At 69.9% G+C, this 27970-nt stretch overlaps 6 protein-coding genes across 13 annotated transcripts; 5 read left to right on the top strand and 1 right to left on the bottom strand.

Annotated features, from left to right (window-relative positions):
- The first annotated feature begins 598 nt into the window (after positions 1-598).
- LOC129197958 (GRB10-interacting GYF protein 1-like) lies at positions 599-5804 on the top strand. 6 transcript variants are annotated; one of them, XM_054806796.1, is made up of 12 exons: positions 599-764; positions 1352-1470; positions 1563-1661; positions 1806-1882; positions 1968-2050; positions 2166-2237; positions 2367-2510; positions 2632-2768; positions 3498-3622; positions 3926-4044; positions 4260-4401; positions 4683-5803. In XM_054806796.1, exons 1-12 carry the CDS (start codon positions 618-620, stop codon positions 4733-4735), a joined length of 1317 nt encoding a protein of 438 aa, XP_054662771.1. In that variant the 5' UTR covers positions 599-617; the 3' UTR covers positions 4736-5803. The 6 variants fall into 6 exon arrangements, with proteins under 6 accessions (XP_054662771.1, XP_054662769.1, XP_054662770.1 ...); XM_054806794.1 differs by having other exon boundaries at positions 2160-2237; XM_054806795.1 differs by having other exon boundaries at positions 2160-2237; positions 3498-3637; positions 3922-4044.
- Positions 5805-6333: 529 nt separating this feature from the next.
- ACTL6B (actin like 6B) lies at positions 6334-11971 on the top strand. The gene is made up of 14 exons (XM_054806792.1): positions 6334-6479; positions 6733-6809; positions 7310-7475; positions 7871-7971; positions 8076-8173; positions 8894-8988; positions 9093-9199; positions 10283-10372; positions 10521-10582; positions 10685-10799; positions 10904-10984; positions 11093-11188; positions 11589-11675; positions 11775-11971. Exons 1-14 carry the CDS (start codon positions 6455-6457, stop codon positions 11853-11855), a joined length of 1281 nt encoding a protein of 426 aa, XP_054662767.1. The 5' UTR covers positions 6334-6454; the 3' UTR covers positions 11856-11971.
- A 1058-nt stretch (positions 11972-13029) lies between these two features.
- On the top strand, positions 13030-16542 carry MEPCE (methylphosphate capping enzyme). Its single transcript, XM_054806800.1, has 4 exons — positions 13030-14305; positions 15548-15766; positions 15889-16015; positions 16237-16542. Exons 1-4 carry the CDS (start codon positions 13109-13111, stop codon positions 16287-16289), a joined length of 1596 nt encoding a protein of 531 aa, XP_054662775.1. The 5' UTR covers positions 13030-13108; the 3' UTR covers positions 16290-16542.
- A 452-nt stretch (positions 16543-16994) lies between these two features.
- On the bottom strand, positions 16995-19685 carry LOC129197905 (protein phosphatase 1 regulatory subunit 35-like). The gene is made up of 6 exons (XM_054806714.1): positions 19175-19685; positions 18996-19093; positions 18673-18724; positions 17480-17699; positions 17278-17390; positions 16995-17184 (listed from the first exon to the last, which is right to left on the bottom strand). Exons 1-6 carry the CDS (start codon positions 19514-19516, stop codon positions 17017-17019), a joined length of 993 nt encoding a protein of 330 aa, XP_054662689.1. The 5' UTR covers positions 19517-19685; the 3' UTR covers positions 16995-17016.
- Positions 19686-19784: 99 nt separating this feature from the next.
- LOC129197901 (neuronal tyrosine-phosphorylated phosphoinositide-3-kinase adapter 1-like) lies at positions 19785-24246 on the top strand. Its single transcript, XM_054806707.1, is given in 8 exon segments — positions 19785-19906; positions 20037-20207; positions 20336-20492; positions 20938-21176; positions 21586-22365; positions 22456-22596; positions 22998-23230; positions 23233-24246. Coding segments are annotated over 6 exon segments (1716 nt in total). The 5' UTR covers positions 19785-19906; positions 20037-20207; positions 20336-20337; the 3' UTR covers positions 23401-24246.
- Positions 24247-24878: 632 nt separating this feature from the next.
- On the top strand, positions 24879-27930 carry AGFG2 (ArfGAP with FG repeats 2). 3 transcript variants are annotated; one of them, XM_054806709.1, is made up of 12 exons: positions 24879-25155; positions 25636-25729; positions 25842-25957; positions 26073-26169; positions 26262-26385; positions 26576-26689; positions 26903-26966; positions 27075-27127; positions 27215-27292; positions 27390-27449; positions 27544-27596; positions 27699-27930. In XM_054806709.1, exons 1-12 carry the CDS (start codon positions 24923-24925, stop codon positions 27759-27761), a joined length of 1149 nt encoding a protein of 382 aa, XP_054662684.1. In that variant the 5' UTR covers positions 24879-24922; the 3' UTR covers positions 27762-27930. The 3 variants fall into 3 exon arrangements, with proteins under 3 accessions (XP_054662684.1, XP_054662686.1, XP_054662685.1); XM_054806711.1 differs by lacking the exon at positions 26903-26966; XM_054806710.1 differs by lacking the exons at positions 26903-26966; positions 27075-27127.
- The last annotated feature ends 40 nt before the right edge of the window (positions 27931-27970 follow it).

Raw genomic sequence — 27970 nt, 5'->3', positions numbered from 1 at the left:
CCCCCCTGGATCCCCCTCAATCCCCCCCCAGGCCTTTTTGGGACACCCTGACCCTTCCTGAAGAGCCCTCAAACCCCCTCTGGGACCCCCCAGAACCCCCCCAAAACCCCTCTAGGACCCCCCCAGAGCCCCCCCAAACCCCCCAAGACCCCCCCAAACCCCCCTGGATCCCCCTCAATCCCCCCCCAGGAGCCTCTCTGAAGACACCCTGACCCTTCCTGAAGACCCCCCAAACCCCCTCTGGGACCCCCCAGAACCCCCCCAAAACCCCTCTAGGACCCCCCCCGAGCCCCCCCAAACCCCCCTGGATCCCCCAGAACCCCCCCGGGGCCCCCCCAAAACCCCTCTAGGGCCCCCCAGGGCCCCCCCCCAAACTCCCCAGGGCCCCCAAGACCCCCCCAAACCCCCCTGGATCCCCCTCAATCCCCCCCCAGGCCTTTTTGGGACACCCTGACCCTTCCTGAAGACCCCCCAAACCCCCTCTGGGACCTCCCCAAACCCTCTCTGGGACCCCCCAGGACCCCCCCCCCAACCCCCCAGGTGCCCCCCCAAACCCCCCAGACCCCCCTGACCCCCCCGGCCCCCCCCCCCCCCCAGGCCCCTTCACCCCGCAGGAGATGGGCGAGTGGTTCCAGGCCGGGTACTTCCCCATGGCGCTGCTGGTGAAACGCGGCTGCGACGAGGGGTTCCAGCCCCTGGGCGACGTCATCAAGATGTGGGGGCGCGTCCCCTTCGCCCCCGGGCCCTCCCCGCCCCCCCTGCTGGTGAGTCACCCCCAAACCCCCCCCCCAAATCCCCCCACCCCACCCCAAACCCCCGCTGGGTGAGGACCCCCCCCCCAGACCCCCATAGTCCTTAGAGCTGGGGGGGGGGCTTGTGGCACCCAGGGACCCCCCCAAACAACCCCTGGGACACCCCAAATATTCGTAGGACCCCCCCAACCACCTTTTGACCCCCCCCCAAACACCCCCTGGGACCCCCCCAGACACCCTTGGGACTCCCCAAATCTTTCTGTGACCCCCAATCACCCTTTGACCCCCCCCAAAAACACCCCCTGGGACCCCCTAAAACACCCCCTGGGACCCCCAAATACCCCCCCCAGGACCCCCCCAGCCCTTCAGAGACCCCCCCAAACACCCCCCGGGACCCCCCCAAACATTCCCCGGGACCCCCCAGCACCCTTTGCCCCCCCCCCTCCAGCCCCCCCCCCCCGCCTTGGAGACCCCCCCCAAACCACCCCCTGGGACCCTCAAAACACCCCCTGACCTCCCCCGCCCCAGCCCCCCTTGGGCCCCCGAGCCCCCTCCTCCCCAACCCCCCCCCCCCCCCAGAACCTCTCGGGCCCCCCCAGACCCCCCCCCCCGGCCCCCCCCAGACCCCCCCGGCCCAGGAGCGGCTGAAGCAGCAGCAGGACCTGGCGGCCCTTTACCAGCAGCTCCAGCACCAGCAATTCCTGCAGCTCCTCGGCCGGTGTGTGCCCCCCCCCCCAAATCCCAAACACCCCCCCAGCACACCAGGGTCCCCCCACTGACACCCCCCCCCCCCCCCCAAAATATCCCCAGGCAGCCGCTGGGCCCCTGCCCCCCCCCCCAAAAAACAGGGGAGCTGACGCCGCAGCAGCTGGGGGCTCTGCTGCAGCAACTGCAGGTGCTGAAACCAAGGTGAGACCCCCCCCCCCAAAACGCTGGGTACCCCCCCAAAACACTGGGTACCCCCCCCAACACTCAGGGTACCCCCCCAACACGTGGGGACCCCCCCCAAACGCTGGGGTGTCCATTGTTTTGTGTGTGTCCCCCCCCACCCAGGCAGGGGGAACCCAACCTGCTGCGGTCGCTGTCGCTGCCGGAGGCGACGCCGCTCTGGGACCCCTCGCAGGCCCCCGGTGAGTTTGGGGGGGGGGGGGGGCAGCAATTTGGGGGGGGGGGGGGGCCGTACCCCCCCTTACCGTGTGCCCCCCCCCCCCTTAGGCAGCGATTCGGCGCTGTGGGAGCTGCCCCTCGGCTCCCCCCCCCCGAGCCCCATCCTGGAGCAGCTGCAGCTGCAGCACAAGGTGAGTGGGTGACCCCCCCCCCCCCCCAGGTATCGGGGCCCCCCCCAGGTATCGGGGCCCCCCCCCCCCCCGGCACATGGGACCCCCCCCCCCCCGAGCGCTGTGGCAGCTGCAGGAGCTCCGAGCCCGGCGGGAGGAAGACGACCAGCGGAAACGGCGGCAGGAGGAAGAGCTGCGGCGCAAGCAGGTTTCTTTTTTGGGGGGGGGGGGGACACACGACACACACGACTTTGGGGGGGCCCTTGGGGGTGTCGTGTGTGCCCCCCCCCCCCAACACGTGCTGTGTGTCGGGTCCGTGTCCCCCCCCCCCCCCCAGTGCCGGCAGCAGGAGACGCTGCTGAAGCTGCTGCAGCAGAGCGGGGTTCCCAGGGGGGGTCCCCAAAACTGGACCCTGCCCAAGACCCCCCCCGGCCCAGACGGCGAGTGGCCCCCCCCCAAGGCGCAGCGGGGACCCCGGGCCGTGAGTGACACCCCCCCCCCCCAAAAACCCCCCCCCTTGCTGCCCCAGGGACCCCCCCCACTGGGGTCTCCCCCTCCTCCCAGCCATGGGGTGACTGTGGCTTTGTGCCCCCCCCCCGCAGGTGGGGGCCCTGTGGGGGCCGGAGCTGTGGCCCCCCCCCGAGAAGAGCCCCCCGGCCTGGGAGGAGAGCGGGGCTGGGGGGGGGCTCCTGCGCGGTGGGGGGGGCGGCAAGGGCGGCCGGGGTGGCCCCCCCCCGGGGTGAGTGGGGACATGGGGGAGGGGGGGTCCCAATGGGGGGGTGGGGGGGTCGGGGGGGGGGGACATGGGGGGGGATGGGGGGGTCATGGGGGGGGGACATGGGGGGGTCCCAATGGGGACATGGGGGGGTCACGGGGTGGGGGGGTCATGGGGGGGGGACATGGGGGGGGGACATGGGGGGTTCCAATGGGGACATGGGGGAGGGGGAGTCCCAATGGGGGGGTCACGGGGTGGGGGGGTCGTGGGGGGGGGGACATGGGGGGGTATGGGGGGATCGGGGGGGGGGACATGGGGGGGTTCCAATAGGGACATGGGGGGGTCACGGGGTGGGGGGTCATGGGGGGGGTATGGGGGGGTTCCAATAGGGACATGGGGGGGGTCACAGGGTGGGGGGGTCGTGGGGGGGGGGACATGGGGGGGTTCCAATGGGGACATGGGGGGGTCACGGGGTGGGGGGGTCATGGGGGGGGGACATGGGGGGGGTATGGGGGGATCGGGGGGGGGGACATGGGGGGGTTCCAATGGGGACATGGGGGGGGGTCACTGGGGGGGGGGGCCAGGGGGGGGGTATGTGGGGGGCACCATTGCGGGGTCACAGGGGGGTCATGGGGGGGTCGCAGGGGTTATGGGGAGTTTGGGGGGGGTCCCAAGGAAACTGACCCATCCCGCAGCGGGGGGGGGTGTGGGGTGGGGGTGCCCCCCCCTCACCTGACACACCCCCCCCCCCAGGCCGAGTGGGCGTGGCCCGGAGGAGGCGGCGCTGCTGAAGCTGCTGCGGGGGCTGCCCCGCCCCCCCCCCGACGCCCTCGCCCATTGGTGCCAGGCGGCGCTGCAGGCGCTGGGGGGGGGCACCGGTACGGGGGGGGGGGGTGTCCCGTGGGGGGGGGTCCCCCATGGAGGGGGGTCCCCGGGGTGGGGGGGTGTGGGTGTCCCGCGGTGGGGGGGGGGGGGTGTACTGGGAGGGGGGGCACCGGTACGGGGGGGGGCGTGGGGGGGGTGTCCCATGGGTGGGGGGGGGCCCGTGGGGAGGGTTCCCATGGCGGGGGGGGGGGGGGGAGTTCCGAGAGGGTGTGGGGCACAGGGTCCCTGGGGGGGGCCGCTGGATGGCTGGGGCCCCCCCCAATCGACACCCCCCCCCCCCCCCGGGCCGGAGCCAGCCCCTCCCCCCGTGGAGGCCTGGCCCCGCCCCCCCACGGACCCGCCCGAGGCTCAGCCCTTCCCCCGCCCGCTGATGGAGCGACGGGGCCGCCCCCCGGCCCCCCCCCGCGGCCCCCAGGTGTGTGGGGGGGGGACGGGGACTGAAGGGGGGCTGGGGAGGATGGGGGGGGGGGCAATGGGGCTGGGGGGGGCGGCTCGGGGGGATTACTGGGGTCCGGGGGGGGGAGGGGGTGCTGGGGGGAGGTCTATGGGGGAGCTGGGGGGGGTCCCTGAGGATCTGTGGGGCAGCTGTGGGGCTGACCGTGTCCCCCCCCCCTTCTCTCCCCCCAACAGGAAGCGTGGTTGGGGGCAGGGCTGCTGCCTGTGCCCCCCTTCGGCCCTGGGGCAAAGCCCCCCCCCACGGAGGGGCCCGTGGGGGGGAGGGGGAAATCGCGCCCCCCCCTGCTGCTGCTGCACAGCGACCCCAGCATCCTGGGTACGGGGGGAGGGGCTATGGGGCAGCTGGGGGGGGGTCACCCAGTGGGGGGGGGGGGGGCTGTGGGTTGATATTGGGGGGATCTGGGAGGGAGGGGGCTTGGTGTGGGGTTGGGAGGGGCAAGGGGGGGGAGACAGTCCATGGGGGGTGGGGGGGGGGGCTCTGGGGGTCCATGGGGACTCATGGGGTGGGGTCCTTGGGGGGCTGGGGGTGATGGGGGGCTCACTGTGGGGCTGGGGGGGGGGGGGGGGGCCCTGACCCCCCTTGCCCCCCACCCCCAGGCTACTCGCTGCATGGCCCCGGGGGTGAGGTGGAGACAGTGGAGGAGTACTGAGCCCCACGGCCGCCCCACGGCCGCCCCACGGGCCACCGCCCCGGCGCCCCACCAAGCACCTTATGGCCGACACGACCGACCCAGCTGCACTTTAGCGCCAGAGCTGCCCCACGGCGCCGCCCCACAAGCCGGAGCCCCACAGCCGGGTCAGGGCTGCCCCACAGAAAGGGGTCTTGGAGCTGCCCCATGGATGGAGCCGCAGCCGCTGCCCCACGGACAAACACCGGCCCCACGGCGAGACAGGACGGAGCCACCCCATAGGGACTGGAGCTGCCCCACGGACACCGGAGCTGCCCCACGGCGGAGCTGGACTCGTTGCACAAGGGCCCCCCTGCAGCCCCCCAAGTCCCCCCTGCAGCCCCCCAAGTCCCCCCTCCCCAGGGCCGTGTTTACAGCCCCCCCCCCCCCCGGGGGCAGCCAGGCCCCGCCCACTCCCCGCTGAACCACGCCCCCTCCGCCTGGCCACACCCCTTCACTGGGCCCCGCCCCCCGCCGGAGCCCCGCCCCCTTTTGTCGTGTGTTGCTGGGGGGGGGAGGAGCAGCTGTGATTTGGGGGGGAATTTGTGCGGTTTTGGTAATTTTTTTTCATTTTTTTAAGGGAAAGACGGGTTGGTGCCACCCCTCCCCCCTCAGCATGTGCCACCCCTCCCCCCCCCCCCAAATCAGCGATTTTGGGGTTTTTTAACGCGGAAAAAGTGCTGCCCTCCCCTCCCCCCCCCCCCCAGCAATACAGACGGAGCCCCCTTGCCCCTACCCCCACCCACGTGCCAACCCCTCCCCCACCGGGGGCGGCGCTGTTGAATGTAAAGGGAGGGAGGAAAGCCCCTCCCCCAACCCCTCCCCCACCCTGGGCCGCCAGCCTCTACCTCCCGCGGGGGGGTGGGGGGGTGTCGGGGGTCGGTGCCCGGCTTCCCCCCCCCTCCCCCCCTTCCTACTGAGAGTGGCAAAATGTTTACAGGCCCCTCCCCCACCCGGGGCCCCTCCCCCACCCCCGGATCCCCTGTGAATAGTCCCTGTACGTACCCCCCCCCCCCCAATAAAGACCTCGGTGCAGCCGCGTGGGATTCGTGGGGGGAGGGGGGGGCCCCACACACCCCCCGGAGTGGGCGTGGCCTCGGGAAGCTCCACCCCTTTTCGAGGGCCGGTGCTCCGCGTAGTGGGCGTGGCCTCGGGAAGCCCCACCCACCTGTCTGGGCACAGTGGGAGGGGTTGATAAAAGCCCCGCCCCTCTCGCGGCTACACGAAACCACGCCTCCATTGGGTGCAGTGGGCGGGGCTCGACGCGGTAGGATCCGCCCCCCCACGCGGGAGGCCACGCCCACACGGGGAGGAGTCAGCACTCCGGGCCCTGGAACGACACGCCCCCGCGCGCTAAGCCACGCCCCCCCGCGCTAAGCCACGCCCCCAACACAACCCCACCTCCCTCCCTGCCGCGGACGAGTGCGCCGGCCCCCCCCCCAAAGGGGGCGTGTCCCGGATCCCTGGGTCCCTCCCACTCCAGAGAGGGAGGGGGGGGATGAAAGGACGAGCCGCCTTCCCCCCGCCTTTAAAAAAAAAAAAAAGGGCGTCTGCCCCTTTAAGCCGCCCTCATTGTCTGCAGCGCCGTCCAATCAGCGTGCGCGCAGGGCGGCGGGCTCCGATTGGCTGCGTTTGCCCCTCCGGCCACGCCCACCCCGCCGCCACCGGGCGCTGTCCAGTGCTGAACCCGCGGCCGCCGCCATGAGCGGGGGGGTCTACGGCGGCGGTAGGGGGCGGGGCCACACCGGGAGGGGGGCGGGGATACCGGGGGGGGAGGAGGAGGAGGCGACACCGGGGGAAGCGGGGGGGGGGGGGGATATTGGGGACACGGAGGCGGCGGCACGGGGCGGGGGGGGAGGATGGGGGGGGGTCCTGGTGTCCCCGGGGTGGGGTGGGGGGGTCCCGGTGTCACCGTCACCGTGTGTGTTCCCCCCCCCGTCCCGGTGTCACCGTGTGTTGTGTGTGTGTGTGTCCCCCAGACGAGGTGGGGGCGCTCGTGTTCGACATCGGCTCCTTCTCGGTGCGGGCCGGCTACGCGGGGGAGGACTGTCCCAAGGTGGGTGTCACCGGGTGTCCCCCCCGCGCCGTGTCACCCCCCCGCCCCGTGTCACCCCCCCCCGCTGTGTCACCCCCCGCCCCGTGTCACCCCTCCCGTGTCACACACACCCACCGCCCCCCCCCCCGTGTCACCCCCCCAGAGGGACAAGGCCACTGTCCCCACGGCGACGGTGTCCCCAAGGCGACCCACCCGTAGGATGATGTCACCCTCATGGTGACGTCTCCATGGCGACGGTGTCCCCGAGGCCACCACCTGTAGGCCGACGTCCCCATCGCGGTGATGCCGCCGTGGCCGTGGTGTCCCCGTGTCCCCGAGGCCACCACCCCTAAGCCAAAGTCACCCCGACGGTGACGTCTCCACGGCCACGGTGTCCCCAAGGCCACCGACTGTAGGCCAACGTCCCCGCCGCAATGACATCACAATGACATCCCCGCGGCCACCCCACACCCCCACGCCCCCTCCGTGTCCCCGTGGTGGTGGTGACGGGGCGGTGGCAGGCGGACTTCCCCACCACGGTGGGGCTGCTGTCCCCCGAGGACGTGGCCCTGGAGCTGGACGGTGACAAGGACAAGAAGGGAGGGAAGGTCTATTACATCGACACCAACGCGTTGCACGTGGCCCGCGAGGGCATGGAGGTCCTCTCGCCCCTCAAGAACGGCATGAGTGAGTGGGGACGTCGTGGGGACGCCTCGGGGAGGGAGGGGACACACACGCACGGGGATGGGGACGCCCTGCAGGGCCGTGGGGAACCCGTAAGGGGCATCTCAGGGGGTTGGGGGTCACCTCGCGGGACCACCACGGGGTTGAGGTCACCCAATGGGGGCACCGCAAGGTTGAGGTCACCCAATGGAGGCCACCATGGGGTTGGCGGGTCACCTCATGGGGTCACCGCAAGGTTGAGGTCACCCAACGGGTGCCGCCGCAGAGTTAAGAGTCACCCAATGGAGACCACCATGGGGTTGGAGGGTCACCCAACGGGTGCCGCCACAGGGTTGGGGTCACCCCAGGACCCCCACCCCACCCCCCCGTGTCCCCACTCACCGTCCCCGTGTCCCCAGTTGAGGACTGGGAGTGCTTCCAGGCCATCCTGGACCACACCTACGGGAAGCACGTCAAGTCAGAGCCAGGCCTCCACCCCGTCCTCATGTCCGAGGCCCCGGTAGGTGGCCCCCCCCCCCCACCCGCGTGTCACCCCCCCGCACCGTGGTGGCGGGGTGCCTTGGTGTCCCCTGGTGTCCCCACGGTGTCTCCGTGTCCCCTCAGTGGAACACACGGGCCAAGAGGGAGAAGCTGACGGAGCTGATGTTTGAGCACTACAACATTCCGGCCTTCTTCCTCTGCAAGACGGCCGTGCTCACCGCGTATCCCCGGTGTCCACCCATCGGTGTCACCCAATGATGTCACACACCCCCCGGTGACCCAACCTCCCCCGCCAACCCAGGGTGTCCACACAACCTCCCTGGGTGGGTGGGGGGGGGAAGTTGGGTGGTTGGTTGGGTGGGTCTAGAGGTGGGTGGGTGGGTCAGGGGGTAGTTTGTTGGGTGGCTGGTTGCATCTAGGGTTGAGTGGGTGTGGTTGGTGGGTCTAGGACTGGGTGGGTGGGTGGTTGGATGGTTGGGTGGGTCTAGAGATGGTTGGGTGGGTGGTTGGTGGGTCTAGAGGTGGTTTGTTGGTGGGTCTCGGGGTAGTTGGGGGGGTGGTTGGGTGGCTTGAGGGGTAGTTGGGTCATTGTTTGGGGGGTTGGGTGGGTCTCGGGGTAGTTGTATGGTTGGGTAGGCCTAGAAGTAGGTCACTGGGTGGGTGGGTGGGTCTAGAGGTGGTTGGGTGCTGGGCTGGCTCGTTGTTGGCTGGGCGGGTTGTTAGGCCTTCGTTAGCCCATTGATCGGCTGATTATCTGCTGGGGGCGGGGGCAGGGGTTCATGCCTCACCCAAGGACTGGGCAGGTGCCCGCTGGGAGAACTGGCAGTAGCTCTTTATTAGCGGGCCGCCCATTAGTGGGGCTCCCTCCTCATTAGCGGGGCTCCCCCCTCGTTAGCGGGGCTCCCCCCTCGTTAGCGTTACCCTTGACCGCGGTGGCCCAGCTTTGCCAACGGGCGCAGCACGGGGCTGGTCCTCGACAGCGGGGCCACCCACACCACCGCCATCCCCGTCCACGATGGCTACATCCTCCAGCAAGGTAAGGGGGCGGGGTCATTGGAGCGGAAGGCGTGGCCAGGTGAGACGGGAGGGCGTGGCCAAGACTCCGGGGTCCCCGCGGTGACTCACCGGTGACCCCCGTAGGCATCGTCAAGTCGCCGCTGGCCGGGGACTTCATCTCCATGCAGTGCCGGGAGCTCTTCCAGGAGATGAACATCGACATCGTGCCGCCCTACATGATTGCCGCCAAGGTAAGGGAGGGGCCGGCGAAGGACACGCCGCCCTGGGAACAACCTATCAGAGAAAGAAAGGCTTGTTAGGGCCCGCCCCTCAGCCCCAGCAGTTGCCCCCAACCCCTGAGCTCTGCCCTCTGAGAGGTGGCCCAAGAAGAAAGCCATGCCCCCTTAGGGGTGGTCCAACCCTTAGCTCCACCCCTTTGGGGGGCCCTTCCCCATAGGCTCCACCCCTTTAGGGGCAACTCCCTCTTAGCTCCGCCCCTTTAGGGGCAGTCCTTCCCCATAGCTCCACCCCTTTAGGGGCAACTCCCTCTTAGCTCCGCCCCTTTAGGGGCAGTCCTTCCCCATAGCTCCACCCCTTTAGGGGCAGTCCTTCCCCATAGCTCCGCCCCTTTAGGGGCAATGCCCCCTTAGCTCCACCCCTTTGGGGGCAACTCCCTCTTAGCTCCGCCCCTTTAGGGGCAGTCCTTCCCCATAGCTCCGCCCCTTTAGGGGCAATGCCCTCTTAGCTCCACCCCTTTAGGGGCAACTCCCTCTTAGCTCCGCCCCTTTAGGGGCAATGCCCCCTTAGCTCCACCCCTTTAGGGGCAACTCCCTCTTAGCCCCGCCCCTTTAGGGGCAGTCCTTCCCCATAGCTCCACCCCTTTAGGGGCAATGCCCCCTTAGCTCCGCCCCTTTAGGGGCAATGCCCTCTTAGCTCCACCCCTTTGGGGCAATGCCCTCTTAGCTCCACCCCTTCAGGGGCAACTCCCTCTTAGCTCCGCCCCTTTAGGGGCAATGCCCTCTTAGCCCCGCCCCTTTAGGGGCAGTCCTTCCCCATAGCTCCGCCCCTTTAGGGGCAGTCCTTCCCCATAGGCTCCACCCCTTTAAGGGCAACTCCCTCTTAGCTCCGCCCCTTTGAGGCTACCCCTTCCCTTTAACCCCACCCCTTCAGGCCAGCCCCTCCCCTTAGCCCCACCCCTTTAGAGACCGCCCACCCTCAGGCTCCACCCCTTTCAGGGCATTCCCCCATCCCCACCAGTCTCCCCCCCCCCCAAAAACCCATGGGGGGCCACGCCCCTATAAACCCCACCCCTCTCACTGATGCTCCGCCCCCAGGAGCCCGTGCGGGAGGGGGCCCCCCCCAACTGGAAGAAGAAGGAGAAGCTGCCGCAGGTCTCCAAGTCCTGGCACAACTACACCTGCAATGTGAGTTTGAGGGGGGGGTGTCTGGATCCCCAGGTCTTTTTTGGGGGGTCCTGGATGCCTGGGTCCTTTTTTTTTGGGGGGGGGGGGGGTGTCCCGAACATCTGGGTTCCCCCCCACATGCACACTTTGTACTCTCCCCCCTACCAAGGAGGTGATCCAGGACTTCCAAGCCTCGGTGCTGCAGGTTTCCGACTCCCCCTACGATGAGCAGTGAGTGCTGGGAGGTTTTGGGGGGGGATCAGGGGGTTTTTTTTGGGGTGCCCCCCATCCCAACACCCCTCCCACTCACCCCTTGCCCCCCCCCCCCCCCAGGGTGGCCGCCCAGATGCCCACGGTTCACTACGAGATGCCCAATGGCTACAACACCGACTACGGGGCCGAGCGGCTCCGCATCCCCGAGGGGCTCTTCGATCCCTCCAATGTCAAGGTCAGGGAGGGGTCCTGAGGGGTTTGGGGGGGCCATGGGGTGGTTTAGGGGGTTTCAAGGGGTTTGGGGGACCCCTTTGACCCCCCCCACCTGTCACCCCTCAGGGCCTGTCGGGGAACACGATGCTGGGCGTGGGGCACGTGGTCACCACCAGCATCGGGATGTGCGACATCGACATCCGACCGGTGAGTCCCCGAGGATTTTAGTGTGTGTGTGTAGGATTTGGGGAGGGGGGCAGCAGTGACACCCCAAAAACCCCGTTGTCTGTCCTATTCCCCCTTTCCCCCCGCCAGGGTCTCTACGGCAGCGTAATTGTCACGGGGGGGAACACCCTGCTGCAGGGCTTCACCGACCGCCTCAACCGGGAGCTTTCGCAGAAGACACCTCCCGTGAGGGACGGGGAGGGGGAGAACCCTGGGTTTTGGGGAGAGGACCCATGCATTTGGGGCAAGGAACCCCCTCTTCTGTGGGATGGGGCTGGGGTGCCTGGCGGGGGGGGGGATCCAGGCATCTGGGGAGGGGATCCACATGTTTGGGGCAGGGAACTCCCGCTCTGTGGGTTGGGGGGGGACTCAAGGGGGTCCCAGGTGTCCAGGGCGGGGGACCCCCACTGTGGAATGTTGGGTGGGGGGGTAGAGGGGACCCAGGCATCCAGGGAGGGGACCCAGGCGTTTGAGGCAGGAAACCCCCACTCTGTGGGATGTGAGGGGGGTAAGAGGGATCCCATCCCCTTGGGGGTGACCCAGACCAGGCCCCCAGTTTCTCCCAGTTGCCCCCCTCCCTCCCCAGAGCATGCGCCTGAAGCTGATCGCCAGCAACAGCACCATGGAGCGTCGCTTCAGCCCCTGGATCGGGGGCTCCATCCTCGCCTCCCTCGTGAGTGGGGGGGGGTGGCAGAAGAGGGGGCCTGGGTGCCCGGGTTCCTCACCCCACACCTCCCCACCCCATGTGTGTGTGTGTGTGTGTCCCCCTCAGGGCACCTTCCAGCAGATGTGGATCTCCAAGCAGGAATATGAGGAAGGGGGGAAGCAGTGCGTGGAGCGCAAATGCCCCTGAGGGATGACCCAGGTGTTCAGGCAGGGCTCCCTGCCCCTGCCTCACTCCTTTGGGGCCTGTGAGGGGAAAAAAAAAAAAAAAAAAAGAGAAAAAACATTAAAAAATGCAACAACAAACCCCCCAAAAGGTGCAGAGCCCGCCCGGTTGGGGTCCAGCTGAGGCAGCGCCATGCCACTGGGTGGCTTGGGCAGGGGATGAGGTGGTGCGGGAAGCCAGGGGATGCGTTTTCATGAGGTAAAGTGTGTGTGTGGTGGGAAGGTTTTACCGATTTAGCGGTTTTTTTCCACAAAACTGTGTGCGTCGCGGCGCGCGCTCAGCCTTGGCGCCTTCCCGCCGGGCGAACCGCCCGCTACGCATGCGCGGGGCCGGGGAGGGGGAGGAGTGCGCATGCGCGGGGGGAGGAGCCCGGACCGAGCCATTGCGGTGCGGGCGGGGGGAGGGAGCGCCCGCGGGTGGCCCACTGCGCATGTGCGCACTCGCGACTCCAGTGGGCGGTGTACGCGCATGCGCGCTGCTCCGCGTCAGCCATGCGGCTGCGCACGTGATCCCCGCTGCTCCGTTAACGGCGGCGGGGGAGGGAGTGGGGGGTATGAAGGGTGGGGTATGAAGGGGAGGGAACCGGTTTGGCGGCTGGAGGGGGGGGTCAGATCGCGAGCTTGAGTGACGTCATGAGCTGAGAGATGACGTCTGCGAGCTGCGGAGGGAGGGGGGGGATGGAGGCGCCATAGCGGGACAGAGGCTCTCGCTTGCCGCTGCGCATGCGCGGCTACGCCGCACACTCCAATTCCCGGCGACCCCCGCGCGCAGCGAGGCCCCCGAGGCGCCCGAGACGCGCCTGCTCCGCCGCCGCTCCGTCTCTCCGCTGCCCTCCCTCCCCCCTAAACCCCCCCATCGCGCTCCGCCCATCCCCACAAGCCTCAACGCGGCCCTCCCCGCTCCTCCTTTCCTCCCCCGAGCGCCGCTACCCCTTGCGCAATCCGCGCAGGCACTCGCAGCGGCCACCCCCATCCTTCAGGCCCCCCCTTCTCCGCGCGCCACCTCCCCCTATTGGCCGCCTTCCCCGCCGCCGCTTCTCCCATTGGCTCCCCGCTCTCTCCCACCCCCTTGAGGGAGGCGTAGCCAAGCCTCGCCACGCCCACCCTCTATATAAACCCCGGCGGGCCGCCGCGCTCCTGCCATCGCGGGCGGGAGGTGGCGGGCGCGGAGGGGCCCCGCTCCGCTCCCCCCTTTACAGCACCCCCTAGCGGCGGCGCATGCGCGGCGGCGGTGGGTCGCAGCGCGCAGGCGCGGGGCGGTCCGCCATGGCGGCCGAGCCAGAGGCCTTCCTGGTACCGCCGCCTCCTTCTTCATCTTCCTCCGCTGCCGGGGCCCGGGAGGAGGAAGAAGCTTCACCCGCCGCTGAGACTCCACGGCCGCGTAACGGCTTTAGGTCGGCGGGAGGAGGGAAGCGTCGTAGCAGCTGCGGGGCCAAGCAACCGGCGTGGAAACGGCGTCGCCGGGCGGCCTCGGAGTGCGGCCCGGTGCTTCCCTCCGAGTTCCTGCTGGGGGGAAACATCTTCGATCCCTTAAACCTCAACAGTCTCTTGGACGAGGAGGTGAGCCGGGCCCTCAACGCCCGCACCCCGCAATCCTCCCCCCTCCCCGCCCGCGGCCGCGACCCCGTCGAGATCCTGGTCCCTCGCGATATCACCGACCCCCTCAGCCTCAACGCCCCCGGCGAGGGGCTGCGCTTGGCTTCCCCCGCCAAAACAGCTCGCCGCCGCCACCGTCACCGCGGCCAGCAGCGAGCAGCCACCGTCACCGCTACCGCCACCGACGAGGCCGCCTGCCCTCATGCCCTTCCCGCCGCCACCGCCGCCGCCAGCACCCCGCCGCCATGCGCTGCCGCCTGCCCCGCCGCCGGCCGCCATCGGAAACGTCGACGGACTTGCAGTAAATCGGAAGGAACCCGTCCCCCTCCGGAAAAACCCAAACCCCCGGGAAAAGTTCCACAACAACAACGGCAACGTCGTCAAGCTAGAAAATTCCAGTATGGGAATTATTGCAAATACTATGGTTATCGGAACCCCGACTGCGAGGACGGGCGGCTGCGAGCCATGCGCCCCGAGTGGTTCGCGGGAAAGGAGGTGTTGGACGTGGGGTGCAACGTGGGACACCTCACCCTCAGCATCGCCAAACGTTGGGGACCCGCCCGGGTGGTGGGGTTGGACATTGACGGGGGGTTGATTCGTTCGGCGCGGCAGAATATCCGGCATTATCTGTCGGAGGAGATTCAAGCGGAAGCGGCTGGAGCAGGAGGGGGGAGCGGCGGCGGCGGAGGAGGAGGAACGGGGGGGCGGAAGGGTTTTCCTGCCGCTCTCCTGGCCAGTCGGGGTCCCATCGCCGCCCCCCGATTGCCCCCCGATGGGCCTGGGGCCGCCGATTTCCCTCACAACGTCGTTTTTGTCACGGTGAGTGGGGTGGGGGGGTGGGATGGGGAGGGAAAGGGGGTTTGGGGGGGGGGTTATGGTGGATTTGCAGGGATTTGAGGGAGTCACAGTGGATTTATGGGGGTCTTGGGGGGGTGACGGTGGGTCTTGGAAGGGTCACAGTGGATTTGGGGGGGTCACGGTGGGTCTTGGAAGGGTCACAGTGGATTTGGGGGGGTCACGGTGGGTCTTGGGGGGCTCGTAAGGGGGTTTGAGTGGACATGATGGCACTTGGGGGGGGGGGTCCCAAGGGGTTTGAGGGGGTGACAGAGGGTTTTGGGGGGCTGAGGGGGAGGGGATACCCTTCAGTCAGTGTGGAGCCCCCCAAAACCCTTCAGTGCTCCCCCACCTCACCCTTCCCCCCCTAAAGCTCATCATGGGTCCCCCCTCCCCCAAAACCCCTCAGCGGGGGGGGGGGGCCCACCCTTCAGTGAGGCTCCGCATGGGTCCCCCCAAAACCCTCAATTCTCCCCAAGCCCCTCAGTGCCCCCCCCCACCTCAGTCCTCCAAATCCCCTCAGGGCCCCCCAAACCCTCTCAATCCCCCTAAAAACTCCCCAGTGCCCCCCAAAAAACCCTCAATCCCCCTAAAAACGCCTCAGAGTCCTCTCAGTCCCCCAACCCCCTCAATTCCCCCCAAAACCTCTCAGTGTCCCCTCAGTGCCCCCCAAACCCTCTCCATCCCCCCGAATCCCCTCAGTGCCCCCCCAAATCCCCTCTCAATCCCCTCAGTGCCCCTCCAAACCCCCTCAATCCCCCAAAAAACCCCTCAGTGCCTGCAAAAAACCCTTCAGTGCCCCCCCAAACCCTCTCAATCCCCCCAAAAACCCTTCAGTGGTCCCTCAGTGCCCCCAAACACTCTCCATCCCCCCAAAACCCCCCTCAGTGCCTCCCTCAATCCCCCAAAAAACCCCTCAGTGCCCCCCCAAACCCTCTCAATCCCCCCAAAAACCCTTCAGTGCCCCCTCAGTGCCCCCAAACCCTCTCCATCCCCCCAAAACCCCCCTCAGTGCCCCCCTCAATCCCCCCAAAAACCCCTGTGCCTCCAAAAAACCCTTCAGTGCCCCCCCAAACCCTCTCAATCCCCCCCAAACCCCCCTCAGTGCCCTCCAAACCCCCTCAATCCCCCCCCAAACCCCTCAGCGCAGCTCCCCACACCCCCTCCTTCCACCCAATAACACCCCCCCCCTTTTTTTTTTTTTTTTTTTCTCCCCCCCCTCCCCAGGGGAACTACGTCCCGGAGCGGGAGGAGGCGGTGGCGGCGCAGCGCCCCGAATTCGACGTGGTGCTGTGCCTGTCGCTCACCAAGTGGGTGCAGCTCAACTGGGGGGACGAGGGGCTCAAGCGCCTCTTCCGACGCGTCTACCGGCACCTGCGCCCGGGGGGGCTCCTGCTCCTCGAGCCCCAGCCCTGGGCCTCCTACCGCAAGCGCAAGGGGCTGACGGTGAGCGCAAAGCGGGGGGGGGGGGGCTGCGTACGTTTTGGGGGGGTCTTTTTGTATTTTAGGGGGGTGTTCTGACTTGCTTTTTGTGTCGTGTGTGTCCCCCCCCCCCCCAAAAAAAAAAGGAGACGACGTACAGGAATTACCAGCGGATCCGGCTGCGGCCCGAGCAGTTCCCCTCCTACCTGACCTCCCCCGAAGTGGGGTTCGACAGCTACGAGTTGTTGGGGACCCCCCAGCACGCCGCCAAAGGTGGGGGGGACCCCAATGGGGGGGGGGGGGGCGGTCTTGGGGATGCACACACGGGTGGGTGGGGTATCCTGGCAGTGGGGCTCCCAAATCTGTGGGGTTGTGGGGGGCAGAGAGGTTCATGGGGGAGGCTGGGCCCTCCCCCCGGGGGTGTGGGAGCCCCCCAAAATGTGTGGGGGGGTGGACTTGGGGGTGCCCCCTAACCACCCCCCCCCCCCTTGCAGGCTTCCAGCGGCCCATCTATCTCTTCCACAAGGGACGAGGCGACGCCCCCTGAGCCCCCCAAGTGTGGGGGGGCCCCACCGTTGCCGGAGGGGGGGGGAGGAGAGGTCGTGCGCCCCCCCCCCCCCCCAACCAGATGCCAAATGGGGGGAGGGGCTGCGTGTGCCCCCTCCCCCAATGTTGGGGTGTTGCTCCTGTCGTCCGTCATCCCCCCCCCCCCCCCCCGGCCGTTTGCTGTGGTTTGATCTGGGCTGCGGGGGGGGGGCGGGCCGGGGGGGGGGCCCGGGAATAAAGGAGGCGATTGGTCAGTGGGGGGGTCGATTTTTTGGGGTCTGTGTCTGTCAATATGGGGGGGGGATTACCTTGGGGGGGGGTGGCATTTATTAGTGGGGGTGTCACCCCAATTTAAGGGGCTGGGAGCGGGGGGGGGGAGGTCGGGTCTGTCATTCCCCCCCCCCCGGGACAGTTTGGGGGTGTCGTGTGTCTCCTCCCCCCCCCGCGCACACACACGTGGTACAATTGTTCACCCCCCCCCCTCCCCCCGCCGTCCTCGATGGTTCCTCCCGTCCGCTCTTCCCCCCCCCCCCCGTTTCCATAGCAATGCTGTGGCGCCAACCGTTACCGTCGCGCATGCGCGCTGACACTCGCGCGGCGGCTGGTGGGAGTTGTAGTCCACGCCCCCGATGGCTGACGGGAAAGGGGAGGATCCCACGTGACACACACCCCCCCACGCACGTTACAAACGAAGATTTATTTTGGGGGGGGGGGGGGTCGCCTCCCCTTCAGCCCCCCCCCCACTGCTGCAGCTTCCGGTACATGAGGAAAGTGGCTCCGGGGGGGCGGGGAAGGGGCCGGGGGGGTTCTGGGGGGGCGGGTGGGGGCAGCCAGGGGCCCCCCCCACTCCCCTGCCCGGCCCCCCCCGCCAGCGCCCCCACCTCGGGTCCAGGAACCTGCGGGGGGGGGGATGACACACACGGACATGTAAGGGGGGGCCCATCCGCACCCCGGGGGGCTGGGGGGGGGGGCTGGGGGAGCTCACTCACCTTGGAGGGGGGCGCGGGAGGGGGCAGCACCCCCCTGCGCGGCCCCGGTGGGGGGGGCACTGCCAGGCTGACCAGGCCCCTGTAGAGGCGCTGGGTCGGGGGCACGTTCATGGCTGCGGAATGGGGCGAAAAAGGGGGATTTTTGGTTAAAAGGGGGGGGGTGGGTGTGACCACTCCTCCCCCCCACCCCCAAACCACTCACCTCCGGCCGCCGCCCCCCCCACGGCGCAGCGGGCGGCGAACGAGCAGCCCAGGAGAGCAGCGGCTGCTCGGGGGGCGTCGAAGGGTTCCCGGGCCCCCCCCGCCGCCCCCCCCCGGCTGCTGTGCAGGGTCGGGGTCCCCAGCGGCGGGGGGGGCGCGGGCCCCCCCTCCTCCTCCTCCTCCTTCCCAGCATGCACCGGGGGGCTCAGCTCGAACCGCACCTGGGGGGGGGACGGGGATTAGTGCCCCCCCTCCATGTGTGCCCAACCCCCCCCCCCATTTTTTGGGGTCTGCCCCCCCCCCCCCCCCCCGCTGACCTGCCGGGGGCCCCCCCCGCGCCCCCCCCGCCGAAGGATCCCCCCGGGCGGCCGCTCCGGCGGCCTCATGGCGGCGGCGGACACGCCCCCTCCTTGGCCACACCCACTCCGCCTTTAGCCACGCCCCCTCGAAGCACAGCCCTCCCCAAGATGGCGGGTGAATCCTCTCCAAGATGGCGACCGAGCCCTTCCAAAGATGGCTGCCGCCTTTTCCGCCCGCTGCCCTTCCCAACATGGCGGAACCGCCTCCCCCTTTGGGCTGGAGGTTCGAGTCCCGCTTCCGCCCGTAATGACCCCGCCCCCCAATTAACCATGCATGTGTCTGCCCCCCCCCCAATTAACCACGACCCCTCCCCCCGTGCTGTAAAAATCGCGGCTTTATTAAAAAAGGCCCCAAATTGCGCAGGGAGGAGGGGTGTGTTTGCGTCACACCACCACCACCACTAAAGCAGCACAACCCTGAGAAGTCCCATAGCGGGGGGCGGGGGGCGGTGTCCTGCGCCCCTTCATTCCCCCCCACCCCAGCAGGGTCAGGTGGGGGGGCCGTGGGGGCGGGGGGGCTGCAGCTGCGCCAGCTGCTGGGGGGTGGCGAGCGCCCGCAACAGCCCGTTCTCCCGCTCCAGCGCCGCCCGCCGCTCGCTCAGCTCCTTGATCTGCTCCCGCAGCAGCTCCACCTCCTCCCGCACCGCCAGCAGCAGGTGGCTCTTCACCAGGTCCTGGCAGGGAAACGCGTCGCGACGCTCCGCAGTGCCCCTTCCAGGACCCCCTCCCGCCACCACCACCCCCAATCGCTTCAGGTCCCTCCCCCACCCCAGGTCACCCCTCCCCACCCCCCCCAAGGCACCCCACGTCCCGGGGGAGGGGGGGGGGCGCTCACCATGGCCTGTTCAATCTTGTTGTCGATGGCGGTCACGCCGCTGCCCGTGCCGCTGGAACGAGGGGGAGGGGGTGTCAGATGGATGGACAGACACCCCCTCCCCTCCCCCACGCCCCAGCCGTGTAACTTCCTCACATTTCCTTCCCCTTTGGGGGAGGGGAGGCACCCTGCCCCCCACTCCTGCCTAAACAGGAAGTCCCACCCCCTTCCTACCCAAACCCGGAAGTCCCGCCCTCCCCAAACAAGCAGCCCCAACCCCCAACTCACCTGCCCCAACCCGGAAGTCCCACCCACCCATCCAAAACCCGGAAGTCCCGCCTCACCCCTCCTCCTCGCTCTCCTCTCCGGCCAATCCCAGGCGAGCGCTCAGCCCGGTGGCTCCGCCCCCTGGGCGGGGCGAGGGGGGTCTCGGGGGCAACGCCTGTTAAAAGGGAGGGGGGAATCAGCCAAGGGGGGCGTGGCCTGGCCTAGCCCCGCCCCCGGCCTTAGCCCCGCCCCTCACCTGCTGCACCAGCTGCGCGAAGGCCCCGAGCGAACGGGGCTGGTGGGGGGCGGCGGCGGCGGCGGCGGCGGGGAACGGCGGCGGGGGGGGGTTGCGGGGGGAGTCGAGGGAGAGCGGGATCCTCCCGCTTCCCCTGGGAACCGTTTCCCTCTCGTAAAAATCCCGGCAGATCCACCGACCCCGCCGTAAGGCTTCACCGGGACCGGGTAACCGGACTAAACGGAACCGGGATCCACCGGGGCTGGAGGAGGAACCGCCGCCACCGTCTCCCCCGCCGCCGCCGCCGCCCCCGTTACCGCCGCGGACGCTGGTGATGGCGAAGCCGCTTTTCTTCCGGCTCATGACGGCGGCGGCGGCGGCGGCGGCGGCGGAGGGAACATGGCGGGGCCCGGCCCGGAGCCGCGATCGGCGGCGGCGGCGGCAGCAGCGGGTGACAGCGGCGGCGCCCGGAAGTCGCTGCGCCCGGAAGTCCCGCCCCTCATCGCGCGAGAGGGGGGGGTGTGTGGGTGCGTAAGGGGGCGTGGCCCGCGCTGAGCAGCGCACCGCCTCGGGGGGGTGTCACCCCGCCGAGCCACGCCCCCCCGCGCGCGCAGTCCTCCGCGCCGCTAGGGGGCGGTGCCACCGCCTCGCGCACACCACCCCCCACCCCCCCCTCTCCTCCGGCCCCTCCCGCCTAGCCCGGACGCTGCGTCAGCGCCATGGAGCGGCGCGGGCGGGAGGCGGGAGCGGCCGGTACGTGGAGGGGGGGGGGGGGGCACCGGGAGGAGGAGGGGAGGGGGGGGGGGCGCACCGGGAGGATGGGCGTGGGAATGTGAGCACCGTGTCCCTCCCCGTTAACCCTCCCCCCCCCCGCCCTTTGCAGGCCGCTAGAGCCCCGCCATGGGTCGCCGCCCCCCGTGAGCCCCCGCCCAGGCCCCGGGGGGGGTGGGGGGGGGGGGGGGGGGGGGGGGGGCGCACTGGAGGAATTTCCCCCCCCCCCCCTCCCCGGGCGCGCCCCCCTCCCCCCCCCCCGACAAAAACACCGGAGCGACAGGTAACGGCGGGGCCGGGGGGGGGGGGGGGTGTCGGGGTGCGGAGGGGGGGGGGGGGGGCAGCACCCTCAGGGTGATGGAGGCGGGGGGGGCAGAGGGACCCCCCCCCACCCCCGGTGCCCCCCCCCAGGGATGAGCGCCCCCCAGCGGTCGGAGCTGGCCGCCGCCGCCGCCGCCTTCCTGCGGCTGGGGGAAGAGCGCCCCCCAGCGGCCGCCGCCATGAACCTGCTGCAGCGCAAAGGCCGCCCCGACTGGCGCCCCCCCCGCGAGGAGGAGACACGCAAGGGGTGGGTGGGGGCACGGCGGGGGTGGGGCGGGGTATCCCCCCCCCCCTGCACCCCATAACCCCCCCCTCCCCCAAGGGGACAAGGTGGGGTCGGGGGGGGGGGGGGTTGGGGTCCCCTCCCTGCGCCCTGTAACCCCCCCCCAGGGTGGGCAGGGAGCATCACGGGGGGCCTGGGGGGGGGGGGCTGCACCCCACTGACCCCCCCATCACCCCACTGACCCCCCCCACCCCACAGACCCCCCCATCACCCCACTGACCCCACCCCCCACCCCACTGACCCCCCCCCCAGGCAGCCAAGCTGTGGGCTGGGGGGGGGTCCCCATCTATTTTATGGTGCCTTCCCCCCCCCCCCCAACAAGGTGGGCGCCAGGGGGATGGGGGCTCCCCAAATTTTGGAGTCTGCCTGACACTCCCCCCATTGTGTCCGTTTCCCCCCCCCCCCCCAGGGCCTCCAAGTCGCGGGAGGGGGGGTCCCTGCGGCGGCCCCTGCGCGTGGGGTTCCTGACGCTCCCGGCCCCCCAGGAGCGGGGTCCCCGGCCCCCCGCCCCCGGCATGGCCCCCCGCTCCCTCTCCTGCCACGCTGTGGGGATCCCCGACACCGGGGGCCCCCCCCGGCCCCCCGGCCCCCCCCGCCTGGGGCCCCCCGAGGGGCGGGGACTCGAGGCGCCCCCTGCCAAGAGGGGGGGTGAGTGGGGGTGTCGGGGGGAGGGGGGGTGTTATGGGGGGGGCTGTGGGGCAGAAATGGGGGGGCTGTGGGGTTGTGGGGGGTGGGGGGGTTCAGGGACTTGGGGGTTTTGGGGTGCCAGGGGTTTATGGGGGGTTTGGGGGGAGTGGAGGGGTTATTGGGGGGGGCTGTGGGACAGAAATGGGGGGGCTGGGGGGTTATGGGGGGCTGGGGGGGTTGATGGGGGTTTTGGGGTGCCATGGGGAGGTGGGGCTGGGGGGTTATGGGGTGTCGGGGGGGGTTACGGGGGGCTGGGAGGCTATGGGGGGGTTACAGGGCAGGGCAGGGGCATGGGGCTTTTTGGGGTGCTGTGGGGCAGAGAGGGGGTGCTACCCATCCCCCCGACACCCCCTGTTTCTCCCCCCCCCAGGCACCCCCCGGGGGTCCTGCGTGCGGCAGACGCCCCCCCCGAAACCCTCCCGCAGCCCCCAGACCCGCCTGGCAGCCGGGCCCCCCCCCCGCCCCCCCCGTCTGCGCGGGGGGGGCGGGGGGGGGCGGCAGCGATGTGGAGGAGCCCGTTTACATCGAGATGGTGGGGGACGCCCGGCGGGGGGGGGCTGGAGGGGGAGGGGGGGACCCCCGGCGGGGGGGGGGGGCGCTCCCCCCCCTCCCCCCGAGGAGCCCGAGGCCATTTACGAGGAGATGAGCTGCCCCCTCCCCGCGGGGGGGGCGGGGCCGGAGGGGGGAGGACACGCCCCCTTCCCCGGCCACACCCCCTTCGTGGGCCACGCCCCTTTCCCCATCAGCCACGCCCCTTTCGCCGGCCCCGCCCCTATCCCCCCCCCTTTCCCCAACCTCCTGGCCCCCCGCCCCCCCCTGCTGGCCGCTCCCCCCGAGGGCTCGCGCCTGCCCCTCCCCCGCCGCGAGCCGCCCCCCCCCGCCCGCGCGCGCAGCCACTCCACCCCCCTCCCCCACCCCCACCCGGCGGCGGGAGGGGCGGGGCGAGAGCGGGGAGGGGCGGGGCTCGGGCCTTTGCCCCTCCCTCTTCCTGCTACCGCCCCCGAGGCCCCGCCCCCGGGGAAGCGGCCCCCCGCCTATGACAGCTTGCGGGGGGGCGGGACGACGGCAAGCACCGCCCCTCTCCGCGAGGACGAGCCTCACCCTCGTTGGGGGGGCGGAGCCGCCCCTCGCCGCGGGAAAGAGGCAGAGAGTGAGTTTGAGGGTGGGGGGGGCGGGGCGAATTTGGGGGCACACCCCCTGGGCGGGGCTGACCTTTGACACCACTCCCCCCCCCCTTCAGAGGCGTCGGAGCCCCCCCGGGAGGAGCGGGGAGGGGCGGCTCCCCCCCCCTCGGGGATCCCGGTACGAGCAGAGGGACCGCGGGGGCGGCCGGGGCTGCCCCTCCCCTGCCAGACCTTCCCTGCCTGCGGCCGGCCCACAGGTGGGGGACACGGGGGGGGGGGGACACACACACACGCCCACACACCGGGGGGGGTCACAGAGCCCCAGGGGACGCATGGGGACACGGGGGGGGGGGACGACATGACACGGGGGTGTCAGAGAGCCGGGCGGGGACACACGGGGACACTGACAGGACGTGGGGACACGGGGGGGGGGGGCACAGAGCCTGGGGGGGGACATTAGGGACACTGCGGGGGGGGGTGTCACAGAGCCTGGGGGGGGGGGGACGGACACGGGGACACTGACGGGACGTGGGGACATGGGGGGGGCACAGAGCCCGAGGGGGGACATGGGGGACACTGCGGGGGGGGGTACACGGTGTGGGGTGACGGGGGGGGCCACCGTGTCCCCCTGACACCCCCCTGTCTTCCCCCCCCCCAGACCTCCCCGGGGGGCACCGCCTGGGTCGCTCGGCATCCACGTCGGGAGTGCGCCAAGCCGGGGCCCCCCCGTTTCCTCGGGGTCCCCCAGTTCCTCGTCCTTTATCTGGGGGGGTCCCAGGAATTGGGGGGGGTCCCGGGGGGGGTCCGGCCCCCCCCCGCCCGCGGGACGGGCAGCTGCAGGAGGTGATCGACCGCAAACGCTGCGTCTGCACCGAGATCAAGGCCAGGGGGGGACGGGGAGGGGGGGGGGGCTCTGTAAGCAGGACAGCCTGCCCCCCCTTCCCGCCCCCCCTTCTTGGAGGGGGGGGGCAGCGCCTGAGGGGAGACCCCCCCCTCCGCCCCCCCCTGGGACCCCCCCTGCCCGACGACCCCACGCCGTGCTCTGGGACACCGCTATCTGACCCCCCCCCCCCGGGGTGCCTGGAGCATCTCTGTAAAAACCTTCCCCCCCCCCCCCAAATCTTACCCCCCTCACAATGAAGGGGGGAGGGGGTGTCCTAAAAGCGAGGGGGGTGTTCCTAAAATTAGGGAGGGTCCCTAAAATGGAAGTTGAGTCTTTTAAAAGGGAAGGGATCCCAAAACTGGGAGGGCCCTCAAAACTAGAGGGGGTCCTCAAAATCGAGGGGGGGGCTCCTAAATCGAGTGGGGGGGTCCTAAATCGAAGGGGGGGGCACGACACGGCTGTGCCGGGTTGGGGGAGGATTGGTGGGGGGGGGTGTATTTATGGTACGTTAAGCCCCTCTCTAAATAAAAAGGGGGGGCATGATCCCCCCCCCCCCAAAATGAGGGAGAGAAGGTGGAGACCCCCCCCAGGGTAAAGGGCAAGGGCCCCCCATAAAGAAGGGGGAGAGGCCCCGCCGTAAAGAGACGATCGAGTCCCCCAATAAGGGGGTAACACCCCCATAATAAAGGGGGGGTCCCCCCAATAAAGGGGGGTAGAGCCCCCCGGTAAGGGGGGAGGTCAAGCCTCTAATTAAGGGGGGTAGAGCCCCCATTAAAGGGGGGTCCAGCCCCCCAGAAAAGGGGGGTGCTGTAACTGCTTTGCAAATATATTTATGGGAGGGGTGGCGTGGGTGGGGGGTATTTATGGGGGTGCATCCACGGTCAAGCAGGGTCTGGGGAGGGGATTTGGCTCCGGGGGTCCGCGGTGCGGCCTGTGGGGGGGTGCGAGGGGAGGCGGGGGGGTCTCCCCTGGGATTTTAGGGGGGGGATGTACCATTGGGGGGGGACAAAGGGCCCCCCCGACCCCTCCCTGGGCCCCCCCCAGCCCCTCTGTGCCTCGTGTGTCGTCCCCCCCCCCCCTCCCCGTTACCAGAATTGCCTTCGTCCCCGCGGGGTCCGGGGGGTGGCCCCGAATTTGGGGAGCGCGGGGGGTGGTGGTGGGGGAAGCAAAGTGGGGGGGGGTCTTTTGTAATGTGGTTCTGTGCACTATTAAAAGAGAGAAGCAGCTGGAAGCGCTCGCCTGAGGTGAGGGAAGGAGGGGGGGGGGACCACGGACCTCAATGAGGGGGCTGAAACCCCCCCCCACCCCGTCCCCTCACACCATGGCGGGGCCGTAGAGACTGCGCCTGGGGTGGTGGGGGAGGAAATAATAGTGACTTTGTGTGAAAACGTCCCAAAAATGAGGATGTTTCCACTTACCGCGGGCGGGAGGAAGCGCTGGGGGGGGGGGGGGGGGGGGTGTGTGTGTGACAAAACGTTGGAAAGGGCGGGAAAAGCCGTTGGGCGCGAGACGGCCGCCGTTGGGCACGTGCCGGGGGGGGGGGGGAAGCGGGGCGGTGCTTTGGCTGGGCGCATGCGCAGCACAAGGCGCGGCCAGTCAGAGACCAACGCGCCTGCGCGGCGCTGTGAGGGCGGGGTGGAGGAGGGGGGTGTGGCGCTGCGCATGCGCAGTGCGCGCCGCTACCGGGTACGGGAGGGACGATGGCGGCGGCCGGCGGCGGCCCCGGGCCGGGACCGGGGCCTGGTGGAGGCCCCGGAGCGAGGAAGGGAAGCGCAGCCCGGGACGCAGAGGCTGAGGTTTGGTGCCGGCGGGTGAGGGAGTTGGTGAGCGCTTCCCCAGCCAACCGGCTCTGCTTCGAGTGCGGTCAGCGCGGCGTCACCTACGTGGACATCACCGTGGGCAGCCTCGTCTGCACCGGCTGCTCCGGGGCGCTGTGAGCGGGGCGGGGCCAGAACGGTGGGGCGGGGCCAGGTGCTCTGGGGAGCTGGGAGTGGGGCGGGGCCAGAAGGGTTGGGACAGGGCCAGGAGGGGGGCGGGGCCAGGTGCTCTGAGGAGCTGGGAGTGGGGCGTGGCCAGGATGGGGGCGGGGCCAGGATGGGGGCGGAGCCAGGATGGGGGCGGGGCCAGAGTGGCAGGGTGGGACTGGCTGTTTGTGGGTGCTGTGGGCGGGGCCAGAACCGTGGGGCGGGGTCAGCTGGGGTGCTGTGGGCGGGGCAAGGAACAGCAAGCCAATCTGAGGAGCAGCAGTTGCTGATTGGCTGCACCCACGGCAGGGGGTGGAGCTTCCAGGGCAGGGGCGTGGCCTAAACATGTGTCACCCCCGTGGGACCTTTGATAACGAATCTTTGGGGGGGAAAAACCCTTTTTTGGGGGCTGGGGGGGGGGGCATTGATCTCCCAAATCCTTCCTGAAGGCGGGGGCTGAACCCCCCCCACCGGGTCAAGTCCATTTCCATGACCACCTTCACCGAAGCCGAGGTGCTTTTCCTGCAGGCCCGTGGCAACGAGGTCAGTGGGGGGGGGGGGGGCTGGGGGGGGGGGGGGTGTGTGTCACCCCCTGCTACCCCCCACCCCCCCCCCCCGGTGTCCCCATGTGTGTCGTGTCTCCCCCCACCCCCAGGTCTGCCGGCGGGTCTGGCTCGGCACCTTTGACCCCCGAACCTCGCTGCTCCCCGATTCCCGCGACCCCCAAAAAGTGAAGGAGTTTCTGCAGGAGAAATACGAGAAAAAGCGATGGTATGGGGGGGGGGGGGGGAAATGGGGTGGGCGGGCACGGGTTGGGGGGGCAGCGCAGGGTCGCGGGGGGGTCCCCTAATAAATATTTCTGACATCCTTCTCCTCCTCTGGTCAGGTACGTGGCGCTGGAGCAAGCAAAACCCCCCCAAACCGCTGCGACAGAGCCGGCACCCACCCAGCCGCTCCTGGGGGACGCGGGGACGCTGCTGCAGGTGAGACTGTACCGGGGGGGGGGGGGGGGGGGATGACTGTGACACAATGCGGGGGGGGGGCAGCCTGTGACACCCACTGTGCCCCCCCCCAGCCCCGCCCAGTCCCCCACCGCCCCCCACAACCGGCCCGGAAAGCCAGCACCGACCTCCTGGCTGATATCGGGGGGGATCCCTTCGCCACCCCCCAACCGGCACCTGCCTTCGCCGCCTTCCCCGGTGAGTTTTTTTTTTTGGGGGGGGGGGGGGAACAACACCCCGAGGAGTGGGGGGAATTTAACCATAGAGTCTCTGGGACGACTGCTGACCTGCTAGAGCGGCCGCACAGGGGCCCGGCTGGGACAGCGCTGACCATAGAGCGCAGGGGGGCTGTGGGGGTGACTCAGAGTCTTCCTCCCCCACCCCCCAGGCCCGGCCCAGCCCCACGCTGCCTTCCCCAATTTCGATGCCTTCGGAGCCGGCCAGGGAGCGTCTGCGTTTGGGGGGGCTGCGCCCCCCTTCCACACCCCACCTGCACCCACAGGTACCCCAGGATTAACGGGGAGGGGGTTTGGGGTCCCCCCACCACCTCTGGGTACCCCTGGGGCTCATGGGGAAGGATTTGGGGGGCCCTGAGATCCCCCAGGATTAATGGGGAGGGGGCTGGGGTCCCCCCCGTCACCTTCGGGGGGGGTCACAGGGGGTTTTGGGGTGTCAGGTCATCCCCCCCAGCCACGTCTCTCCCTCCCACCCACAGGGGGCAGCGCTGTGCAGGGTGGGGCCACCTCTGTCCCACCCCCAGGGGGCGGAGCCTCAGCCAGGTACCATGTCCCCACCCCCCCCCCCCCAAAATACCCCCCAACCTGGCTGGGGGAGGGGGAGCAGAATCTGTTCCCCTTCCCCTCCTTACACCCCCAACCCCCCCCCAGCCTCTTCGGGACCCTGCAGCCCCCCCCGGCGCTGCCCCCGCCGCCCTACGGGGGTAAGTTGGGGTTCACACACCCCCCTTGGGACCCCCCCCCAGTGAGGGGGACCCCACGGTGATGGCTGTGCCCCCCACCCTCCCCAGGCTACACCAACCCCTTCACAGCCCCTGCCGCCCCCCGACCCTCCACCAACCCTTTCCAGAGCAATGGCCCTGCTGCTGGTGAGTGACAACACCCCCCCCCCCCCCAACCTCCCCCCCCCAGACCACACTGGGGGTGTGGGGGGGGCCCCCAACTCTCTTTTCCTCCCCCAATTAGGTGCCGCTTTCACCACCCCCCCAGTTCCCGGGGGGTTCCCCAGCCCCTTCCAGGCTGATGGTAAGAGCCAGCATGGGGGGGGGGGGGGCCAGGAGGGTGTGGAATAGTGGGGTACCCTGCCCCTCCCCCCGCTGACTCCCCCTTCCCCCCCCAGGTTCACCCTTTGGTGGGTTCAACGTTGCCAAAGCTTCCACCAACCCTTTTGTGGTGAGATGGGGGGGGGTGGCACAATATGGGGGGGGCCCTGAGCCCCCTTTTTGCCCCTGATCCCCCCATTTTTCCCCCAATTTCTCTCTTTCACCCCCCCAGACTGTCCCGGCCCCGACGGCCCCTTTCGGCATCAAGCACCCGACCACAAACCCCTTCCTATAGCTGCCGTCGCCTGGAGGGGGGGGAGCACTAGACCACCACCCCCCCCTCAGATTTCAGAGGGGACCCCAACATCTGGATGCTTCCCCCCCCCCCCCCTTCCCTTGCCTTCCAGGACCAGGTTTTATTTTTTTGAGAGATATATTACAATATCTAATATATATTCTATAGAAACTGCTCTGGTCTCAATGCCTCCCTTAATGCCCCCCGCC

The sequence above is a fragment of the Grus americana genome, chromosome 30 (genome assembly GCF_028858705.1).
Source record: "Grus americana isolate bGruAme1 chromosome 30, bGruAme1.mat, whole genome shotgun sequence".
NCBI classification, from domain to species: domain Eukaryota; kingdom Metazoa; phylum Chordata; class Aves; order Gruiformes; family Gruidae; genus Grus; species Grus americana.
The sequence above is the reverse complement of the archived record's forward strand: the minus strand, read 5'-3'. Positions and strand labels throughout refer to the sequence as shown.

Bases quoted from the DNA above. Each gene is read 5' to 3' on its own strand.
- LOC129197958 (XM_054806794.1), top strand. From the start codon at position 618: ATGGGCGAGTGGTTCCAGGCCGGGTACTTCCCCATGGCGCTGCTGGTG. The intron at 1,471-1,562 runs GTGTGTGCCCCC...AAATATCCCCAG, and splicing joins TTCCTGCAGCTCCTCGGCCG to GCAGCCGCTGGGCCCCTGCC. The intron at 4,402-4,682 runs GTACGGGGGGAG...CCCCACCCCCAG, and splicing joins CAGCGACCCCAGCATCCTGG to GCTACTCGCTGCATGGCCCC.
- AGFG2 (XM_054806709.1), top strand. From the start codon at position 24,923: ATGGCGGCGGCCGGCGGCGGCCCCGGGCCGGGACCGGGGCCTGGTGGA. The intron at 25,958-26,072 runs GTATGGGGGGGG...TCCTCTGGTCAG, and splicing joins AAATACGAGAAAAAGCGATG to GTACGTGGCGCTGGAGCAAG. The intron at 27,450-27,543 runs GTAAGAGCCAGC...TTCCCCCCCCAG, and splicing joins CAGCCCCTTCCAGGCTGATG to GTTCACCCTTTGGTGGGTTC.
- MEPCE (XM_054806800.1), top strand. From the start codon at position 13,109: ATGCGCGGCGGCGGTGGGTCGCAGCGCGCAGGCGCGGGGCGGTCCGCC. The intron at 14,306-15,547 runs GTGAGTGGGGTG...CCCCCTCCCCAG, and splicing joins ACAACGTCGTTTTTGTCACG to GGGAACTACGTCCCGGAGCG. The intron at 15,767-15,888 runs GTGAGCGCAAAG...CAAAAAAAAAAG, and splicing joins GCAAGCGCAAGGGGCTGACG to GAGACGACGTACAGGAATTA.
- ACTL6B (XM_054806792.1), top strand. From the start codon at position 6,455: ATGAGCGGGGGGGTCTACGGCGGCG. The intron at 7,476-7,870 runs GTGAGTGGGGAC...CCGTGTCCCCAG, and splicing joins GCCCCTCAAGAACGGCATGA to TTGAGGACTGGGAGTGCTTC. The intron at 11,189-11,588 runs GTGAGGGACGGG...CTCCCTCCCCAG, and splicing joins TTTCGCAGAAGACACCTCCC to AGCATGCGCCTGAAGCTGAT.
- LOC129197905 (XM_054806714.1), bottom strand. From the start codon at position 19,516: ATGAGCCGGAAGAAAAGCGGCTTCGCCATCACCAGCGTCCGCGGCGGT. The intron at 19,094-19,174 runs GTGAGGGGCGGG...CCCTTTTAACAG, and splicing joins TCGCGCAGCTGGTGCAGCAG to GCGTTGCCCCCGAGACCCCC. The intron at 17,391-17,479 runs GTGAGTGGTTTG...CCCATTCCGCAG, and splicing joins GGGGGGGGCGGCGGCCGGAG to CCATGAACGTGCCCCCGACC.